General features: G+C 36.8%; 1 protein-coding gene across 3 annotated transcripts; it reads left to right on the top strand.

Moving 5' to 3' along the window:
• The first annotated feature begins 703 nt into the window (after positions 1-703).
• LOC127635875 (cGMP-dependent protein kinase 1-like) lies at positions 704-16,250 on the top strand. 3 transcript variants are annotated; one of them, XM_052116141.1, is made up of 20 exons: positions 704-753; positions 1,688-1,916; positions 2,051-2,165; positions 2,296-2,462; positions 5,133-5,246; positions 9,915-10,020; positions 10,125-10,188; positions 10,354-10,431; positions 10,558-10,652; positions 10,818-10,883; positions 12,183-12,257; positions 12,338-12,434; positions 12,532-12,671; positions 13,340-13,429; positions 13,507-13,648; positions 14,299-14,462; positions 14,604-14,726; positions 15,274-15,336; positions 15,912-15,978; positions 16,088-16,250. In XM_052116141.1, exons 2-20 carry the CDS (start codon positions 1,721-1,723, stop codon positions 16,184-16,186), a joined length of 2,061 nt encoding a protein of 686 aa, XP_051972101.1. In that variant the 5' UTR covers positions 704-753; positions 1,688-1,720; the 3' UTR covers positions 16,187-16,250. The 3 variants fall into 3 exon arrangements, with proteins under 3 accessions (XP_051972101.1, XP_051972102.1, XP_051972103.1); XM_052116142.1 differs by lacking the exons at positions 12,532-12,671; positions 13,340-13,429; positions 13,507-13,648; ... (3 more) ...; positions 15,912-15,978; positions 16,088-16,250 and having other exon boundaries at positions 12,183-12,261; positions 12,338-12,436; XM_052116143.1 differs by lacking the exons at positions 704-753; positions 1,688-1,916; positions 2,051-2,165; ... (5 more) ...; positions 10,558-10,652; positions 10,818-10,883 and having other exon boundaries at positions 11,994-12,261.
• The last annotated feature ends 242 nt before the right edge of the window (positions 16,251-16,492 follow it).

The following is a 16,492-nucleotide window of genomic DNA, read 5'->3' as shown; positions in this document are numbered from 1 at the left end:
CTGCCAGTGACAAAACGACCTCATCTCATTAATTTTCAATGAGAGCTTCCGGCAACACGAGAGACGGTGACCGTTGGCGACCGGATGTGGGCGTGTCCAGCAACGCGACAAAGTTGAGAAATATGTAACTTTATGCAAATGAAGGGCGACTTTCAGGAGCGACAGCCAATATGAGAGAAGATGGTAGAGCTCCCGTGATCCTAATATTTTTAAAATATTATAAATTGTAAAGAAACAGTGCAGTTTAGACTCTCCATCCACACCACTAGTGATCTAACCGCTAGGCGACATGCAACGATAAAGTAGCTGGCTGTATGAACGCCTCTCTAATCTGGTGTTTCTGAGATTTTCGGTTGCACTGGGCGGAGCATAGGCTACATGAATATTCATTCAGAGTTTTCAGCATCAAACGCAGCTAAACGAACTATATCTCATCTATTCACAATAATTTATAGTTTTTTTTTTGTGTGTTCAGAATTATACAGCCATTGATTTGCTCAGGTATTTTAGGAAACTGCTCCAAGTAAATATAATTTACAGCCATTAAGTATTTCTGTTATATTCTTTTTCCCCCTTGTGAAGCTTTAAAACTTTTTAAATGTCATAAATGTACAGAATATTTTAGAACATCGGCCATGATGCCCAGGGATGCTATCTAGGTAGGCAGCACACTAGGATTTGAGACACAGCCAGAGTCTCGCGTCGAGAGCTGCATCTGAATCTGTTCAGTCCTCCACAGGTTCCTTTTTCCAGGTAAGTCATATATTATTGAATCTGTTCTGCTGCACGCTTTATTTTAAGCGAAACTTTTTTTATTTTATCTATAAAAAAAATCTATAAACATAAATGAGAGAGTGCTGAATTAGTTTATAGTAACTATGTTTTAAAATATTCTGTTTCTGAGATTTTCGGTTTAGCAAATCGCTAAATTGTGAGCCTATTTTTGGACCGATAGTTTTCATGTCTCTTGATATTAATATTAGGAAAACAACTTACCAAGTAGCCCTATGTAGCCCTATGTGGTCGATTTGAATGCGGAATTTCATAAAGAGCATAATAATAATGCCTTCCTAATACATTCTGTTATTTGTTTTTCTCTATTACGAATATGCATTTATTTTCATGCTTGAATAATGACTATAAATCCACCAGTGATGAAAACATGGGAAAACATGTACAACATATGCAACATAAATAAAGCCATAATTAAATATATGCCAAAAATATACTGTATAACAACTCACTTTTCTCTGTAATTTTAATGACGATATATTTTTAGAACTAATTGTTTATCTGTTATAATTTAAAATGATGATATGAACATGTATCTTCCATTGTTTGCTATTGAATTAACCGATTGTTTAAAGTACTACATTCTAAATCATGTACTAAATCAAGTACTAAAATAGATCATACTGTTGTGTTTTTGTGATTAAACCAAATGTTCTCATTACATGTTACAATAACTTGTGTTTGACGCAATGATTATGTGGAAAGATATTTACTTTACTTTTATTTAATTTCTGTCCAATCTATACATATGTTTGCCCCCATTATCCCAGCTGCTCTAACACCATCATTTTATTAATTAGATCAATTAATTTAAACAAAATCATCCATTCCAAACACTGTAATGTAGCTGTTTTGTGCTGTTTTGTTCAACATTAATGGATTTTATTGCGTCCAGTGGTGACTGTACATTCAGTCATTTCTAGGGCTGATGGGAACTCTCCGTGACCTACAGTTTGCCCTGCAGACAAAGATCGAGGAGCTGCGGCAACGTGACGCCCTTATCGATGAGCTCGAGCTCGAGCTGGACACTAAAGATGACCTCATCAGACAGCTACAGGGCGAGCTGGACCGTGTCCGCGGCGCCCCTGTCTCACAAGTCCCCACTGGGGCAACAGGAAACACATGTGAGCAGGGAAAATGGGTTATAAACATGCATAGACTTTCATTAATGTGAGCCAAGCCATATCTAGGCACTTTAATATTATGGAAAATAAAATGAATAAATCTGTCCTTTTTTATTTTATTGGTGGGTCCACAGCGTTGCCAGATGAGCCCCAGCGTACTAAACGACAGGCCATATCAGCCGAACCCACGGGGTTGGACCCAAATCAACTCACCCATGTCACCCTAACCAACTACAGCAAGAGTGAAGAGTGAGTTATATCAGTGACCACACACACTGGATAAACACTCCACCCTAAAGCTTATTAAACAATTCTGTGAGTTTGAATAGCAACAGGTATAACTGTTAGATTCAAATGGATTACTGTGCATTCGTTGCAGGTCTCGGGAGCTGATCCAGAAGGCGCTGTTGGAGAATGATTTTATGAAGCACCTGGAGTCCAGTCAGATCCTCACAATCATGGACTGCATGTATCCCACCACACTGGCCCAGGGCTGCTGTGTCATCCAGGAGGGCGATGATGGCTCTACTGTCTATGTCCTGGAAGGTGAGTACCATCTGCTTAAATTCTACTACATTCACATCAAGTTCAAGGGGTTCATGTAACTCAGCTTTAACAGATGCATTAACAAGAATTAAAGGCATAGTTCACCCAAAAATTTAAATTCACTTATCAGTAATCTCATAATTTAATTAATCTCAGGACTATAAAGACTCATAGACTTTATATCTGTTTCTCACCTACACCTATCATATTGCTTCTGAAGAGATGGATATAACCTCTGGAATCGTATGGATTATTTTATGCTGTCTTTATGTGCTTTTTGGAGCTTCAGAAGCTCCCATTCACTTGCAGTACATTGTGGGACCAACAAAGTTGAAATATTCATTTTGTTTGTGTTCTGCTGAACATAGCAATTCATACACATCTGGGATGGCATGAGAGTGAGTAAATGATGAGAGATTTAAACATTTTGGGTGAACTATCCCTTTAAGCATTAATATACTAAAACAAATAACAGATGTGCATTTATAGTCATTTTAATATAGCTTCAGACACAGCTCATCCAATCAGAGTCATAACTATCCATTTAAATTTATAATTTTAATAATTGTAAATGTATAATTGTTATGTACTGTATAATTCTTCCTCCAAGTAATATAATGAATTATCCTAGTAGTAGGCTGTTTATGGTTGTCAAGCCGTGTAGCAGCTTTACAGATTGCTATATAATGTGTGGTCACAGGTGTGCATTTATCAGCATTTTACGATTGCTTTGAATGTGACTCATCTGATCAGATTTTAGATTTGGAACTATCTGTTTTATTAACTGAACTTGAAACACAAACACAGCATAGTGAACTGTCCCAAACAAAGCTGTATTTTGTCTAGTTCTCGTGGAGTGTTTTGCGTTAACCTCTCTGAAGTGACTGGGCAGTTGAATTTGTTGCCTGTTTGACATCTGTTTGTGACAGCAATTCTCTCTGAATAGAGAACGTTTCAAATGATGCATCCTTTTATTTCATGGCTGTTTTTAACCACAGACTTGCACCGTCATGTAGACTGTTAAAGTAATGTTCCATACAAGTAAAGCTCAATCGACAGCATTTGTGGCATAATGTTGATTGCCACAAAAATAATTTCAACTCGACCCTCGTTTATTTACAAAAAGCATAAATCGAAATTACAGTGAGACACTTACAGTGGAAGTGAATGGGGCCAATTTTTGTGAGGGTTGTGAGGCAGAAATGTGAAGCATCAATTCTTCTGGTAAAACTCGATTTTATCTCACTTAAATCATGTTAACACATTTTTTTATGTCTTGTGGCTATACTTTTGAAACAGTTTATTGATTGGCCCCATTCACCTCCTTTGTAAGTGCCTCACTGTTAACCCAGATTTTTCCTTTTCTTTTTCCTTTTTTTTTTTTTTTTAAAGAAGAGGGACAAGTGAAATAATATATATATATATATATATATATATACAGTGCATCTGGAAAGTATTCACAGCGATTCACTTTTCCCTCATTTTGTTATGTTACAGCCTTATTCCAAAATGGATTAAATTAATTATTTTCCTCAAAATCCCCATAATGACAACGTGAAAGATGTTTGTTTGAAATCTTTGCAACTGTATTAAAAATAAAAAAACTTATCACATGCTACTTCAGGCTTCATGCTATTCACTGTGGCATCCACACTCAACTCACCATGCACCCTACCGAGAGCGAGAACCTCACATTATAGTGGCCACGAGGAGGTTAACCCAACGTGACTCAACACACCCTAGCAACCAGGCCAACTGGTTGTTTAGGAAGCCTAAATGGAGTCACTCTGCATGCCCTGGATTTGAACTTGCGACTCCAGGTGTGGTAGTCAGTGTCTTTACTTGCTGAGCTAACCCCCTCCTGTCTCCGTTCTTAAAACTACTACTAATAAATAAAAATTAATATTTCCTCCCATTTGTTCATGGTGAAGTTTGGGAAGTTGAAAGTAATGTTTGATTCGGGTAAAATTAACCATGGTTTTACTATAATGAAATTGTAGCGTCCATGTTTCTTTACAGAAACCGTAGATTTAATGCAATTAACCATGGTGTTTCTACAGTAATATGGTGTTAATATACAGTATTAACCATTTTTAATTTTGTAGTTTCTATGATTTTACTACTAAATACCATGTTGATACTATGGTTACTGTAGTAAAACCATGGTTCACTTTTGAATGGGAAGGTTACGGTTAGGTTTAGTGGTAGGGGTTGGTGTAGGGTGTCTGTGGGACTCTAAATATACACAAAAAACATGCTGCAGTGATGCCCCTATACTGTATGATAATCTTTAGAGGCAGAAATAGCAACTAACACTATTTACAAAGAAGATTCATTTAGTTGTAGAGTAAATCTTGCCATAATTTTTTGTGAAAATCAACATTATGATACAAATGCTGTTGATTGAGCTTAACTTGTATTGAACATGGAATATTGCTTTTGTAGCAGATCCGTCAATGCCTGTATCTCACAGATACCCAACAAGATATTGTTTTACTAAATACATTACAGTAATACACAGTAGGAAGTATTTCCTCCTTATACTGATACCTGGTTTCTCCATCACCATTCAATAAAGGAATGTGTTCCATTAGTTAGGCTATACAGTTTCTCCAAAAATTCATCTCATACACAGTTTCAAAGTTATTTGTGTATTTGTGTTGTGTGCAGAGGGATTGGTGGAGGTCACCAAAGGAGGGCAGAAACGGTGCACCATTGAGCCCGGGAAGGTATTCGGAGAGCTCGCAATACTCTACAATTGCACACGAACGGCAACTGTTACAGGTAAGATTCAGTCTTTATCTAAGCACAAGTTATGTGTTCATCTGAGTTCTGAAGGAAACAGAATTCATAAAGGAATGTTTCACCAAAAAATCACCTTTATGTAATTCCAAACTCACTTCACTTTTTCATACAATTAAAGTTATTGCATGGAAAGCATAGATATGTATAGTGGAGGATAAGACTTAAATTAGTTAAGAAGACTAAACTAAAAATGTAAAATAAGATATGATCTAGATATCCATAATCTTATTAAAGAAATTATAAATCTATTATATCACTGGAAGACTGAATTCCTGCTGAATTCCTGCTTGGCTGGGAATGCTTTGGGCTAAAGACAATCTCATATTGCTTCTAAGATTGAGTTTAGCCCTTTACTAGCTCTCTCCTGAATGTGCAGGGAGGAAACTTCAGTGTGTAATTGCTGGCATGTTTGGCCATATGGTTTTTCTAATATATCTTCTTCCTCTCTGCCCTTTATGACACATCAGTTAAGTGTGATGGATTGAGGTGAAATTAGTTGACTCGGATGGTGTCCGTTTAATTTCAATGATGAAAATGCAATTAAAATCAGGCCTTTGGGTGTCCCTGTTCATGCAAAAATCTTTTATACCTCTGTAGCAAGCTCACCTATGAACTATGACCAGATATGTTAACACATGCACACCAGAAGTGGTTGATTTGTGTTGAGTGAAACTGAGGTTTTTATTCCTGCGGTCTAGAATAGTTCTGATAGTTTATCATTCAGTTTTTCAAAACAGTATTTGAAAGAGTATGCAACAATCTGCAACATATAAAACAGAGGTGAAGTCTGTTACTATAGCCTGTACTTTACTGTTACTGTAGACTGTGTAATCTGTGTATAGAGAGTGGCGGAATTGCAAATCTGTACATTCCTTCCTACAATTCTGTGAAATTCCGGCTTTGAAACTTTTGAAAAATATAACTTACTTCTACAAGTTTCTTCATGTTTCATCATTACAGGGACATATTAAAGATTGTATTAGTTATACCAGTCAAGCAAAATAAAATAAAAATGAATATGTCCATCCAGTTAAATGGGCTGCTTCAGGGTGGTCTGTGAGTGATATCTAGGAAACATATTTGTAAAAAAAAAAAAGTATTATTTTATAGAACATTTAGTATATGACTAACACCAAAAAAAAAAAAAAAAAAATAGAGTTATAATCTTCAAATAGCAAAGTAATTTTCAGTGTGTGTGATGTCATTTAGCCTTTATTTTTGTCAAAGATGTTCGACGTGCAGTTTTTGGGACACGAGGAAGTGATACAGCACAATTCAAATGTAACTTTTAAGCCCAAAGTCTTTATTATTTTTAACAAGCCTATAAAAATTGTATTTGGGAGAAATTAAACAATATAAATACCACACACACTTGTAATGGTGACTTTCATGACACAGAATTTTATGAAAGACCCATATTTACAGGCGTTTCTGCATTACATTGAAAAACAGCTCAGGCGGAGCCAAAACGTGTTCAGTGTGAATGTCCCCTAGTAAACTTAAAATGAAAATTGCTTTAATACAACGACCATGAAGAAGAGAGAAAGGGAGAGAAAAGGATTAACATGAAAAGAGTGTATGTCTCATTGGATTAATGTCGTTGTTTTGGCAGTAAATAGTGTTTATCGTAAGGGAAATGTAAGTAATTAATGTAAAGTGTTGTAACTAAACCTGTTCTACTGTCCATTTATTTTGAATTAATGCAGTAATGCAGTTTTTCTTACCTCTCTCTCTCTCTCTCTCTCTCTCTCTCTCTCTCCCAGAAAGAGCTCTGACTTATGTAATAAAATATAATGCCAGGTCATGAACAGGTGCTTTTACTGGTGTATTAAAATTAACATGCACTCAAATTCTTTATGATTTTGACAAAATGATCTTGTTTCTGACAGAAAACATGCGCTGATTGTCACTGATCGTCCGTGTAAAGCAACATCCGATATATCGCATAACTCACGCGAAAGGTGTGTGTGTTCCAGGTCAATTTCTCTCTATTTGGGAAACTTTCTCAGCAGCTTGGGTGTGTGACACTAAAATACATGACAAACAACATTGTGTATGGATTTCATACGGAACGCAATTTTTTCCCTTAATTGCAGGACGATTCCTTATTTTACGGTATGTTTGGCATATTTTGTTAATTAATTTGACCTGATAATGCTTCAGTGTGAGGGTGACTCTCTCCACTCACTGTCACAAATTCCCTCAGTCAATGATGGCGGTGACAGATGGCAGAATTCAAGTGATAATGCACCAATTACAACAAATAATCTCCGGTTTCACAAAACAGCATCCAATACAGTTAAAGGGAAACTAACACAACAGTAGATTATGGACTTCTGAAGCAGCAAAACAAGTAGGTATACTGAGGGTATACGCTAATGTTGATCCTTAGAGGTTGTAATACGCAAACAGCCCTGGGAAAAAGTAAGCATGCAGCGTATACATGCATATGGCCCCAACTACACCACTGATATGAACATTTCAAACATAGAATACTACATTGTTGTAACATGACCTCACAAGTTTGCATGTTTAGTTTAGCAAGTGGTGTCCAGTTATTGTCCCAGAAGTACTGTTGCTTTGTGTTTCTATTTAAATTTTGTGTAAAATAATTTTTATGTCAAAAATCATGGTTTATATTGCTTTCAGTTCATTTCTCGCTCTGAAAGGACAAGTATTGCATTGTGGGATATAATATTTTGTGTAGCATGCTTTGGGTGTTTGCAACATATTTTGGCAAATTTAGCTGGACAGGACAGTCATCCAGATATTACATGCATGCAGTAAAATCCTATACTGTGCATGGTATACAGTACATACGGCATACTGCATAACGAATGCAAGTAATATGGTAGAAAGACATTCAGAACACTCTCTCCCTCATTTTGTTTGTCACAAGAGAGTGTCTTGTTTCAGAATAAAGAGAACATGACAGACAGCCTCTTGCGATTCAGGGTCAGCTGTTAATTAACACTCTCAGCTAAATGAAAAGCCAACTTGAGAAAATGAAAAAACTGCTTCATCCTCTTGACAATCCTCAAGTCTTACTCTGCCTTTTCTGGGCTTTTATGTAATGCTGTTTATTTTATAAATCTTTGTAAATGCCTTTTTAAGGTCCATTATCTTTAAGGTTTAATGTCCATTATGAAGGTGCGCCTACCTAGCCAAGCTCCATAACTTCAGCTGAAACAACCAATTATTGTAGTGCATCAGAAAGAAATCGCTGGAAAGAGATAAAATGGGATGATGTGAAGGCCTATAGTATATGTCAACATATAGTGAGTGTTTATATGTCATCTTACTTATATGAAATGTAATTTTTGCAGGCTCCTAAGGGTTTGCCACATTCTAATAGAACTGACTCTTTTTAAATATTCAACATTAAATTGATTGCAGAGTTAAGTGGTGTTGGAGAGGGATATTAGTGGTGTGTTAAAATGTTTGAGCTGCTTGATGCTTGTTTGTTTGTGTGAGGTGGGGTGACAGAGTAATTACATTGAGTGGGATGTAAAGAGCTCTCAAACCAACAACTGTCAGTTCTGTTGAGAAATACGTAAGTACAGAACAAAAGTGTTTGTTTGGGCAAAGAGATATTTGCCTCTTTTGCATCCATTATGGAGCAGAAAATCACATTTCAATCAGGGAAATCAATTGGTCGGTCTTATCTGAAATAGTCCTGTCATTAATTTTAGTACATTTTGATAATTTTATGCATTTAAAAATGCTCAGCCAGCTATTTTGGAAGTAGAATTGTTTTTGCATTTAATGCAATAATTAATATAAACTGAATGGTATTCGCAAATCTTTAGTAATTGTTGATATTCGACATGGCGGACATCATATTTAATTCAATACCAATGAAAATTAAGATGTAAGGGATAGAAGTACAGTCCGTACAATATGCTGTACTGTTGTGTACATTGGTGTCAGTCAATCAGCTGAGAAAACATTGAAAATAAGGCTTTCCAAAAAATTCGCAGAAAACAAATGAACATACTGTAAACTGTCAAATTAGACATGACCTTCAAGCTATTGAACAGACTGTACTTCTATCCCTCACAGCCTCTTTTATTTGTGTCAAATTATGGTCTATTGCATTTTGTCCTCCTTCTCCGTCCAAATGTTTTATCCAAAAAATTTGACTAAAGAAAATGTGAAACATCACACGTTTCCATCTTGGGAGAGCCGCTATGTGTCATGCAGCAGCTGAACACCTCCTTGTTAACTAGAGCACAATGGTTATTCCCATACACTGCCAGCCTCTACATACCTGGGAGTGCCCACACTCAATGCAGTTCTGGCAGATTGTGAGGATCCACTTTAATAATGAGCTGTGGATGAAGCATTTCGGACTAACCAGGGCTATGTTTGAAGAACTAAAACACTTTTGAAATTGAAGAAATCGTAGAAACCCTAAAAAGTGGCAACAAGTGGCCAAATGGTCATAAAACGTCATTGTGAATAAACTGTAACAATACCTTGACGTGCATTTTTAAATATGCAAAACTCAAGGAAATTTACCTCATTCTAGCACATAAACTTTAAAGGGAATTTTGAGAATGTATTCGCATATCAAGCTTTCCATATAAAATTTGCATAAACATAGTTGGATGAAAATGCATCAAATGTCTTCCTTTTCTCCCTCAGCTCTGACTGATATCAAACTATGGGCCATAGACAGACAAGGTTTTCAAACCATCATGATGAGAACTGGCCTTCTCAAGCATTCAAACTACATGGAGTTCTTGAGAAGGTAACAATTGTGCATCACAGGAAACCCAGAGTTTAACAGTTCATATTGTGTTTGGTGTTAACGGTATAGTGATATTTCCTTTACAAACTGAATTGTGCTGTCAGTGTGCCCTCTTTCAAGACTCTCACTGAAGATGTGCTGAGTAAAATAGCAGATGTTCTGGAAGAGGTAAGATGATATTGATGCATTATTATGCTGCACTTTTCTTCTAAAAACATTTCTGAGTTGCATCATGCAACTTTAATGGCATCTAAGTGCCTGATTTTTTTTTTCTTTTGTTCTCTCTCTCTCTCTCTCTCTCTCTCTCTCTCTCTCTCTCTCTCTACTCTGTAGACTCAGTACAGTGATGGTGACTACATCGTTCGCCAGGGAGCCACTGGAGACACATTCTTCATCATCAGTGAGGGTCAGGTCAGACAAGACCCTTTCTGATATTTATGGCAGTTGGCTTTGTCTTTTCACTGTGTTAAGAGGTGAAGTGTAATAGAACATTCATTATGAAATATTTTGACTTTATGTGGGTGTTTCTACCCACAGGTGAGGGTCACCAGGCAGAAGTCACCCAACGAGGAGCCAGTTTTTCTGTCCACACTTTCAAGGGGGGATTGGTTCGGAGAGCAGGCTCTTAAAGGGTTAGTGAGGAACCTGAGGATTGGCTTGATTTTTCTTTTCTAGAAATTAAAACAGTTTTCATATGTTCTGGTACTAAACAAATAAGGATAGAATTTTCATTATCACGATGAATTTGTTATTTAGGAATATTATGTTGAAATAAAATTTTTCACTTTTCTACCTAGGGAAGACGTGCGTACAGCGAATGTAACAGCTGTCGGAGATGTAACGTGTCTGGTTGTGGACAGAGAGTGAGGATCTCATAGAACCATAATAGCACAATCACAATCAAGCCACATCATTTACAATCACTATTTATTTAAACAACATCCATCACCATCAAGATCAGATCGGCACAAAAATCTCAATCACGACCCGCACAGTAATAATCACAATCAAAATCATGCCCAACAAAATAATGACAATCATCACAATTAAAATCATGAGCACAAACATAATCACAAACAATATCACAACTATCATGATCAAAATCGTGACCAACATAATTACAATCACAACCATCACAATCCAAATCATGACCAGCACAATTTACAATCAAAATAAAAAACAACACATTCATAAATCCCAGCCATCATAATCAAGATTGCAATCAGCACAACAATCTAAATCATGACCAGCACAATCATAAATCACAATCAAAATAACAATGATTAAAATCATGACTGGCACAATTATTATCAAAATCATGAAAAACACATTCATAATCACAACCATCACAATCATAATCAATCAAAATCACAACCATCACAATCAGTATCACAGCTATCAAGATCAAAATCATGACAAACACAATTATAATCACAACCATCACAATCCAAATCACGACCAACACATTCATAAATCACAACCATCATAATCACAATCAATCAAAATCACAACCATCAGAATTAATATAATGACTGGCATAAATAAAAACTAATGACTAACACAATCATAAAAGCAATCAAAGAAAATTTGAATCATCAAAATCAAGTAAAAGAAAAATCGTAATACCCCTCAAATTTAAAATAATGACCAGCACAATCGAATCCCAAATATCACATTCAAAATCATGACAACCATCAAAATCAATAAAATTGTGAAAAACACATTCATAAATCACAACCATCATAATCACAATCAATCAAAAGCTCAACTATCACAATAAAAATCATGACCAGCACAATCATAATCACAATCAAATCAAAATCACGACCATCATAACCAAAATCAAAACAACAACCATCACAATCAATCAGACCAGCACAATTATAATCACAATAAAAATCACAACATCAAAATTAAAATGATGACTGGCACAATCATAATCCCAAATATCACATTCAAAATCATGACAACCATCAAAATCAATCATAATCACGTACATCACAATCAAAATTGTGCAGAGCAATCATATTTACAATCAATAAAATCACAGTCAAAGCCACAACAATCAATCACAATATAAAAATATCAGAACAATCAATCAATAAATGAACATCCATTTCTCTATTTTGTCACATGAAATTGCTTAAACTAATTTTGAACAGGTCTTTCAAACAGCTCATCGGAGGACTGGACAACATGAGCAATGAATTGTACAAGACTGAAGAGATGAAGGCCAAGTAGGTACATGATTGGCTCCTTCACAACCATTTATCACTTATGTATTCTGGGTCATTAAAATAACTGTCATTCCTCATAGGTTGGAGGCAGAAGCCGCATTCTTCTCTAGTATGTCTCTTCATGACCTCCGTGTGATCTGTACACTGGGGGTGGGTGGATTCAGTCGTGTGGAGCTGGTACGATTTGTCCTGAAATGCTAGGTTTCCTATACACAGATAGTGGGGCCTATTAGTGTTTAGGTGTTTATCAAGAGCATGTGTTCTCTCTTCATAGGTGCAACTGAAAAATGACCATAGTAGTTCATTTGCTATGAAGGTCCTAAAAAAGCGTCACATCCTGGACACAAGTCAACAGGGCCACATCTTGTCTGAGAGAAGCATCATGATGGAAGCCCATAGTCCCTTTACTGTCAGGTCACCACTTACATGCATTTGTAGAAGAATATACTGTAAATATTAATATTTCTGAAACATTCATGGAAAGTAAATACATGCTCTGCTTAGAGTAATTCAAAGTAAGAGAAAATCTTATCATCATAGATGACTTAAGATCATTTTCTAGAGGTGCCATTTATCAAGAAGTGGCATTCAGGATGTTCAGTACATGGAATACATTTGTTTAATCAGTGTTGTTTTCCAAGGCACATATCACCATTATTAGGGTTCATACGGGTTGGGGATTTGTTCTAAGAATTAAACTTTGGTGCATACCAGTACCTTTATCCAACACCGTTTGTGCTATCAACATTAGTGATACCCGCGACATGTTTAGGTGCCTGAATATCATGAAGAAACCAGTAGACAACCACCTAGTAATTAGCCAGAACACCCTAACCACCACCTAGAAACACACATGTAACCACTCAAAACGCCCTAGCAACCACATAGCAACTCTAGACCAGTTGATAACCACCTCGAAACGACTCCGAACACCTTAACAACCACATCACAATACCCTGGCAACCACCCTAGCAATGTTGCATGGGCAAGCACCACTTATACTTTCCTCAGAATCTAGTTCAGATATTCTGTATGTTTATGAAAACCCCTCGATAATGAGACCATATTGTTTTATGCTCCAGACTATATCGGACCTTTAGAGATTCCAAATACTTGTACATGCTATTGGAGGCATGTTTAGGTGGAGAGTTGTGGACTCTGCTCAGAGACAAGTATGAAAAACTTTCACATAATTCTCTTATTTAACATGTTTCTGTAGATTTTACTGGAAGTACTGTGACTGTTTTAGGGGTTCATTTGATGACAACACCACACGGTTCTACGCTGGATGTGTGGTGGAAGCTCTCGCTTTTCTACATTGCCGTGGCATCATCTACAGAGACTTAAAGCCAGAAAACATCATACTGGACCATCGTGGATATGCCAAGCTGGTAACCACTTTACTAATCTGCAACTAGCACATACAGGTGGTATATATCCTAGCAGTTTAAGATATAGGCTTGTAACCAAATGGGTTTAAGATCAAACGTCGCAAAGGGTTTATCAATAAACTATTATGGTCTGCACTTTTTTTTTTTAACCTTACCAGTTTTCAAAGCGCTTTACACTGTGACTCATTCACCCATTCACACACACACTCACACTCATACACCAATGACGGCAGAGCTGCCATGCAAGGCGCTAGCCTGTTATTAGGAGTAACTTGGGGTTCATTGTCTTGCCCAAGGACACTTTGGCATGTGTAGTCATGTGGGCCAGAAATCGAACTGCCAACCCTGCGATTAGCGGCCAACCCACTCTGCCACCTGAGCCACAGGTTGGGTGTGAATTGGGTTTGTAAAAAATTGGATTTCATGTTTTTTTTATTTTATTTATTATTAAATAAAAAAAGTAACATTTTTTGTCTGAACAAGGGCTTTTACTTCAGCTGAACTGTACTTGTAATAAAAATTCCTGTACAGATCTTAATAAGCATTAGCTACATTTCTTAAAATTTCATTCATTTGTGATGCATTTAGTGTTATTACATACAGTACATTTCTGTAATTGCAAATAAGCCATATTAACTGTCTTTTTCTAGGTAGACTTTGGTTTTGCAAAAAAAGTCGGCTTGGGGAAAAAGACATGGACATTTTGTGGAACTCCAGAGTATGTGGCCCCTGAGATCATCCTGAATAAAGGCCATGACATCTCTGCAGACTTCTGGTCTCTTGGAATTCTCATCTTTGAGCTGCTGAGCGGAAGGTTGGTGCTTTATTGCTTAAGGTGGTGATTTAGCAATGCCATTAACAAGCTTAAAGTTTCTTCAGTTCCCAGGAAGTGATTTCACACTCTTCCTCTTCGAATTATTAACAGTCGACACCATTCTCCTCTTTCCCACCCAAGCCCACCTTTTTCAGGGTCAGATCCCATGAAGACGTATAACATTATTCTTCGAGGAATCGATATGGTGGAGTTTCCCAAGAAAATCGCAAAGAGTGCTGCGAACTTGATCAAGAGGCTCTGCAGGTATACGGCTGGAGTGAGCAGGTTTCAGGGTTCCCACGGTCATGAAAACTTGATAAGTCATGGAAATAAAAATAAAAATGCAACAGTTATGGCCATTTCTAAATTGAAATGGCCATATTTTTGTAGTTATGCTCTGCTCTAAAATCTTTCATTGGTTATAAATTGCTTTTGTGTAGAGTAAAACTTGCTTGTAAGCCACAGTGATACCTGATTTGGGAGTGAATTGTTTTGATTGATTGATTGATTGATTGATTGATTTGATTTGATTGGTAAGAAAGTGTGGGAACCCTCAAGTTTATTTAAAAAACAATATCATAGAGGCAGTGTTTCAAAACCTAGTGGACCGTGTGCCTAGAGAGCAGTTTTGGATGGTTTGATGCTCTGTATGCTATCCAAGTAGGCAGCTCACTAGGTTTTGATACAATCTTAATGTGTGTGTGTGTGTGTGTGTGTGTGTGTGTGTGTGTGTGTGTGTGTGTGTGTGTGTGTGTGTGTGTGTGTGTGTGTGTGTGTGTGTGTGTGTGTGTGTGTGTGTCTAAACTCACAGGGACAATCCGTCCGAGAGACTCGGCAACCAGAAGAATGGCGTGAAGGACATCCAGAAACACAAGTATGCGTATCCATGGCGATGGATTGCAGCAATGACATTCTAGGTGTACAGAGCTTGGCTTTCATTTGAAAGATTTGCATTTAAACAGAAATAATATCTTTTCATTTCGAAGTCTGACATATCAATTCATATTATTTGCATTCGTTTTAAACAAATAGTTAATCCAAAATTGACAATCATTTACCGGTACACACCCTGACATTGTTCCAGAGCAGATAGAATTAAGGAATACTTCACCAAAAAATGTAAATGTACATGCCCATGTATACATATTGTTTCAAACTTGTGTGCCTTTCTTCCTTCCATGAAACACCAAGGGAGATATTAGGTGGAGTGTTAGTCTTAGTCACCATTCACTTTCACTGTATCTATAGTGACTGAGACTATCATTCTGCCTAAATCTCCTTTTGTGCTCCAAACAAGAAAGTAATGTGGATTTGGGCTTGTACATGAGTTTTAGTAAATGAAAACAGAATTGTAATGTTTGGGTAAACCATATCTTTAAATTTTGGGGTAAACATCTCCTTTAAGACTTATCCTATGTTGGGTTTGTGATGTTTTGAACACTCTTGTAGATGGTTTGAGGGTTTTAACTGGGACGGTATTCGTGAAGGCATTCTTACTCCCCCGATTCTACCAAATGTAAGTGATGGAGAGAACTGTTTTTAATTCTTTCCAACTCTAACGTGTTATTTTTGCTTCAACAATTTGAATGAATCTGAATTGAATCTATGCTGCTTATTTGCTGCAGGTGAATGGGCCTTTGGACACAAGCAATTTCGACTGTTTCCCTGAGGATACAGAGGAGCCACCACCCGATGAGGAATCTGGTTGGGATATGGAGTTCTGATTAAATGGATCAAACATATTTAGAAACCCCATTTCACAATACAACAGGGCTGCCCATCAGTGATTGAACAGCTCTATTAGTAACAACTGAAAATCAATTGCATTTTTTTTTTTTTTTTATTAAAGAAGATCTCTGAATATTACATTGTGTTGCTTAACTAAGTTATTTCCAGCTAAATTATTTTTACTGACACATTTGGCTCTTCCCTTGTGACAGAAAGAGTGGTGTTATAGTTCATTGTGGTTATTGACAGAATGCCACAGATGGCATCCATAGACCTTAACACGTTTTGAACCAGGAACATTC

Source organism: Xyrauchen texanus, chromosome 43 (assembly GCF_025860055.1).
Source record: "Xyrauchen texanus isolate HMW12.3.18 chromosome 43, RBS_HiC_50CHRs, whole genome shotgun sequence".
NCBI lineage: Eukaryota > Metazoa > Chordata > Actinopteri > Cypriniformes > Catostomidae > Xyrauchen > Xyrauchen texanus.
This window is presented reverse-complemented; position numbering and strand designations above follow the sequence as displayed.

Excerpts from the sequence above, each read along its gene's own strand:
- LOC127635875 (XM_052116141.1), top strand. The coding sequence starts at position 1,721 with ATGGGAACTCTCCGTGACCTACAGTTTGCCCTGCAGACAAAGATCGAG. Across the intron at positions 5,247-9,914 it reads ACGAACGGCAACTGTTACAG|CTCTGACTGATATCAAACTA; the intron begins GTAAGATTCAGT and ends TTTCTCCCTCAG. Across the intron at positions 12,258-12,337 it reads ACTGAAGAGATGAAGGCCAA|GTTGGAGGCAGAAGCCGCAT; the intron begins GTAGGTACATGA and ends CATTCCTCATAG.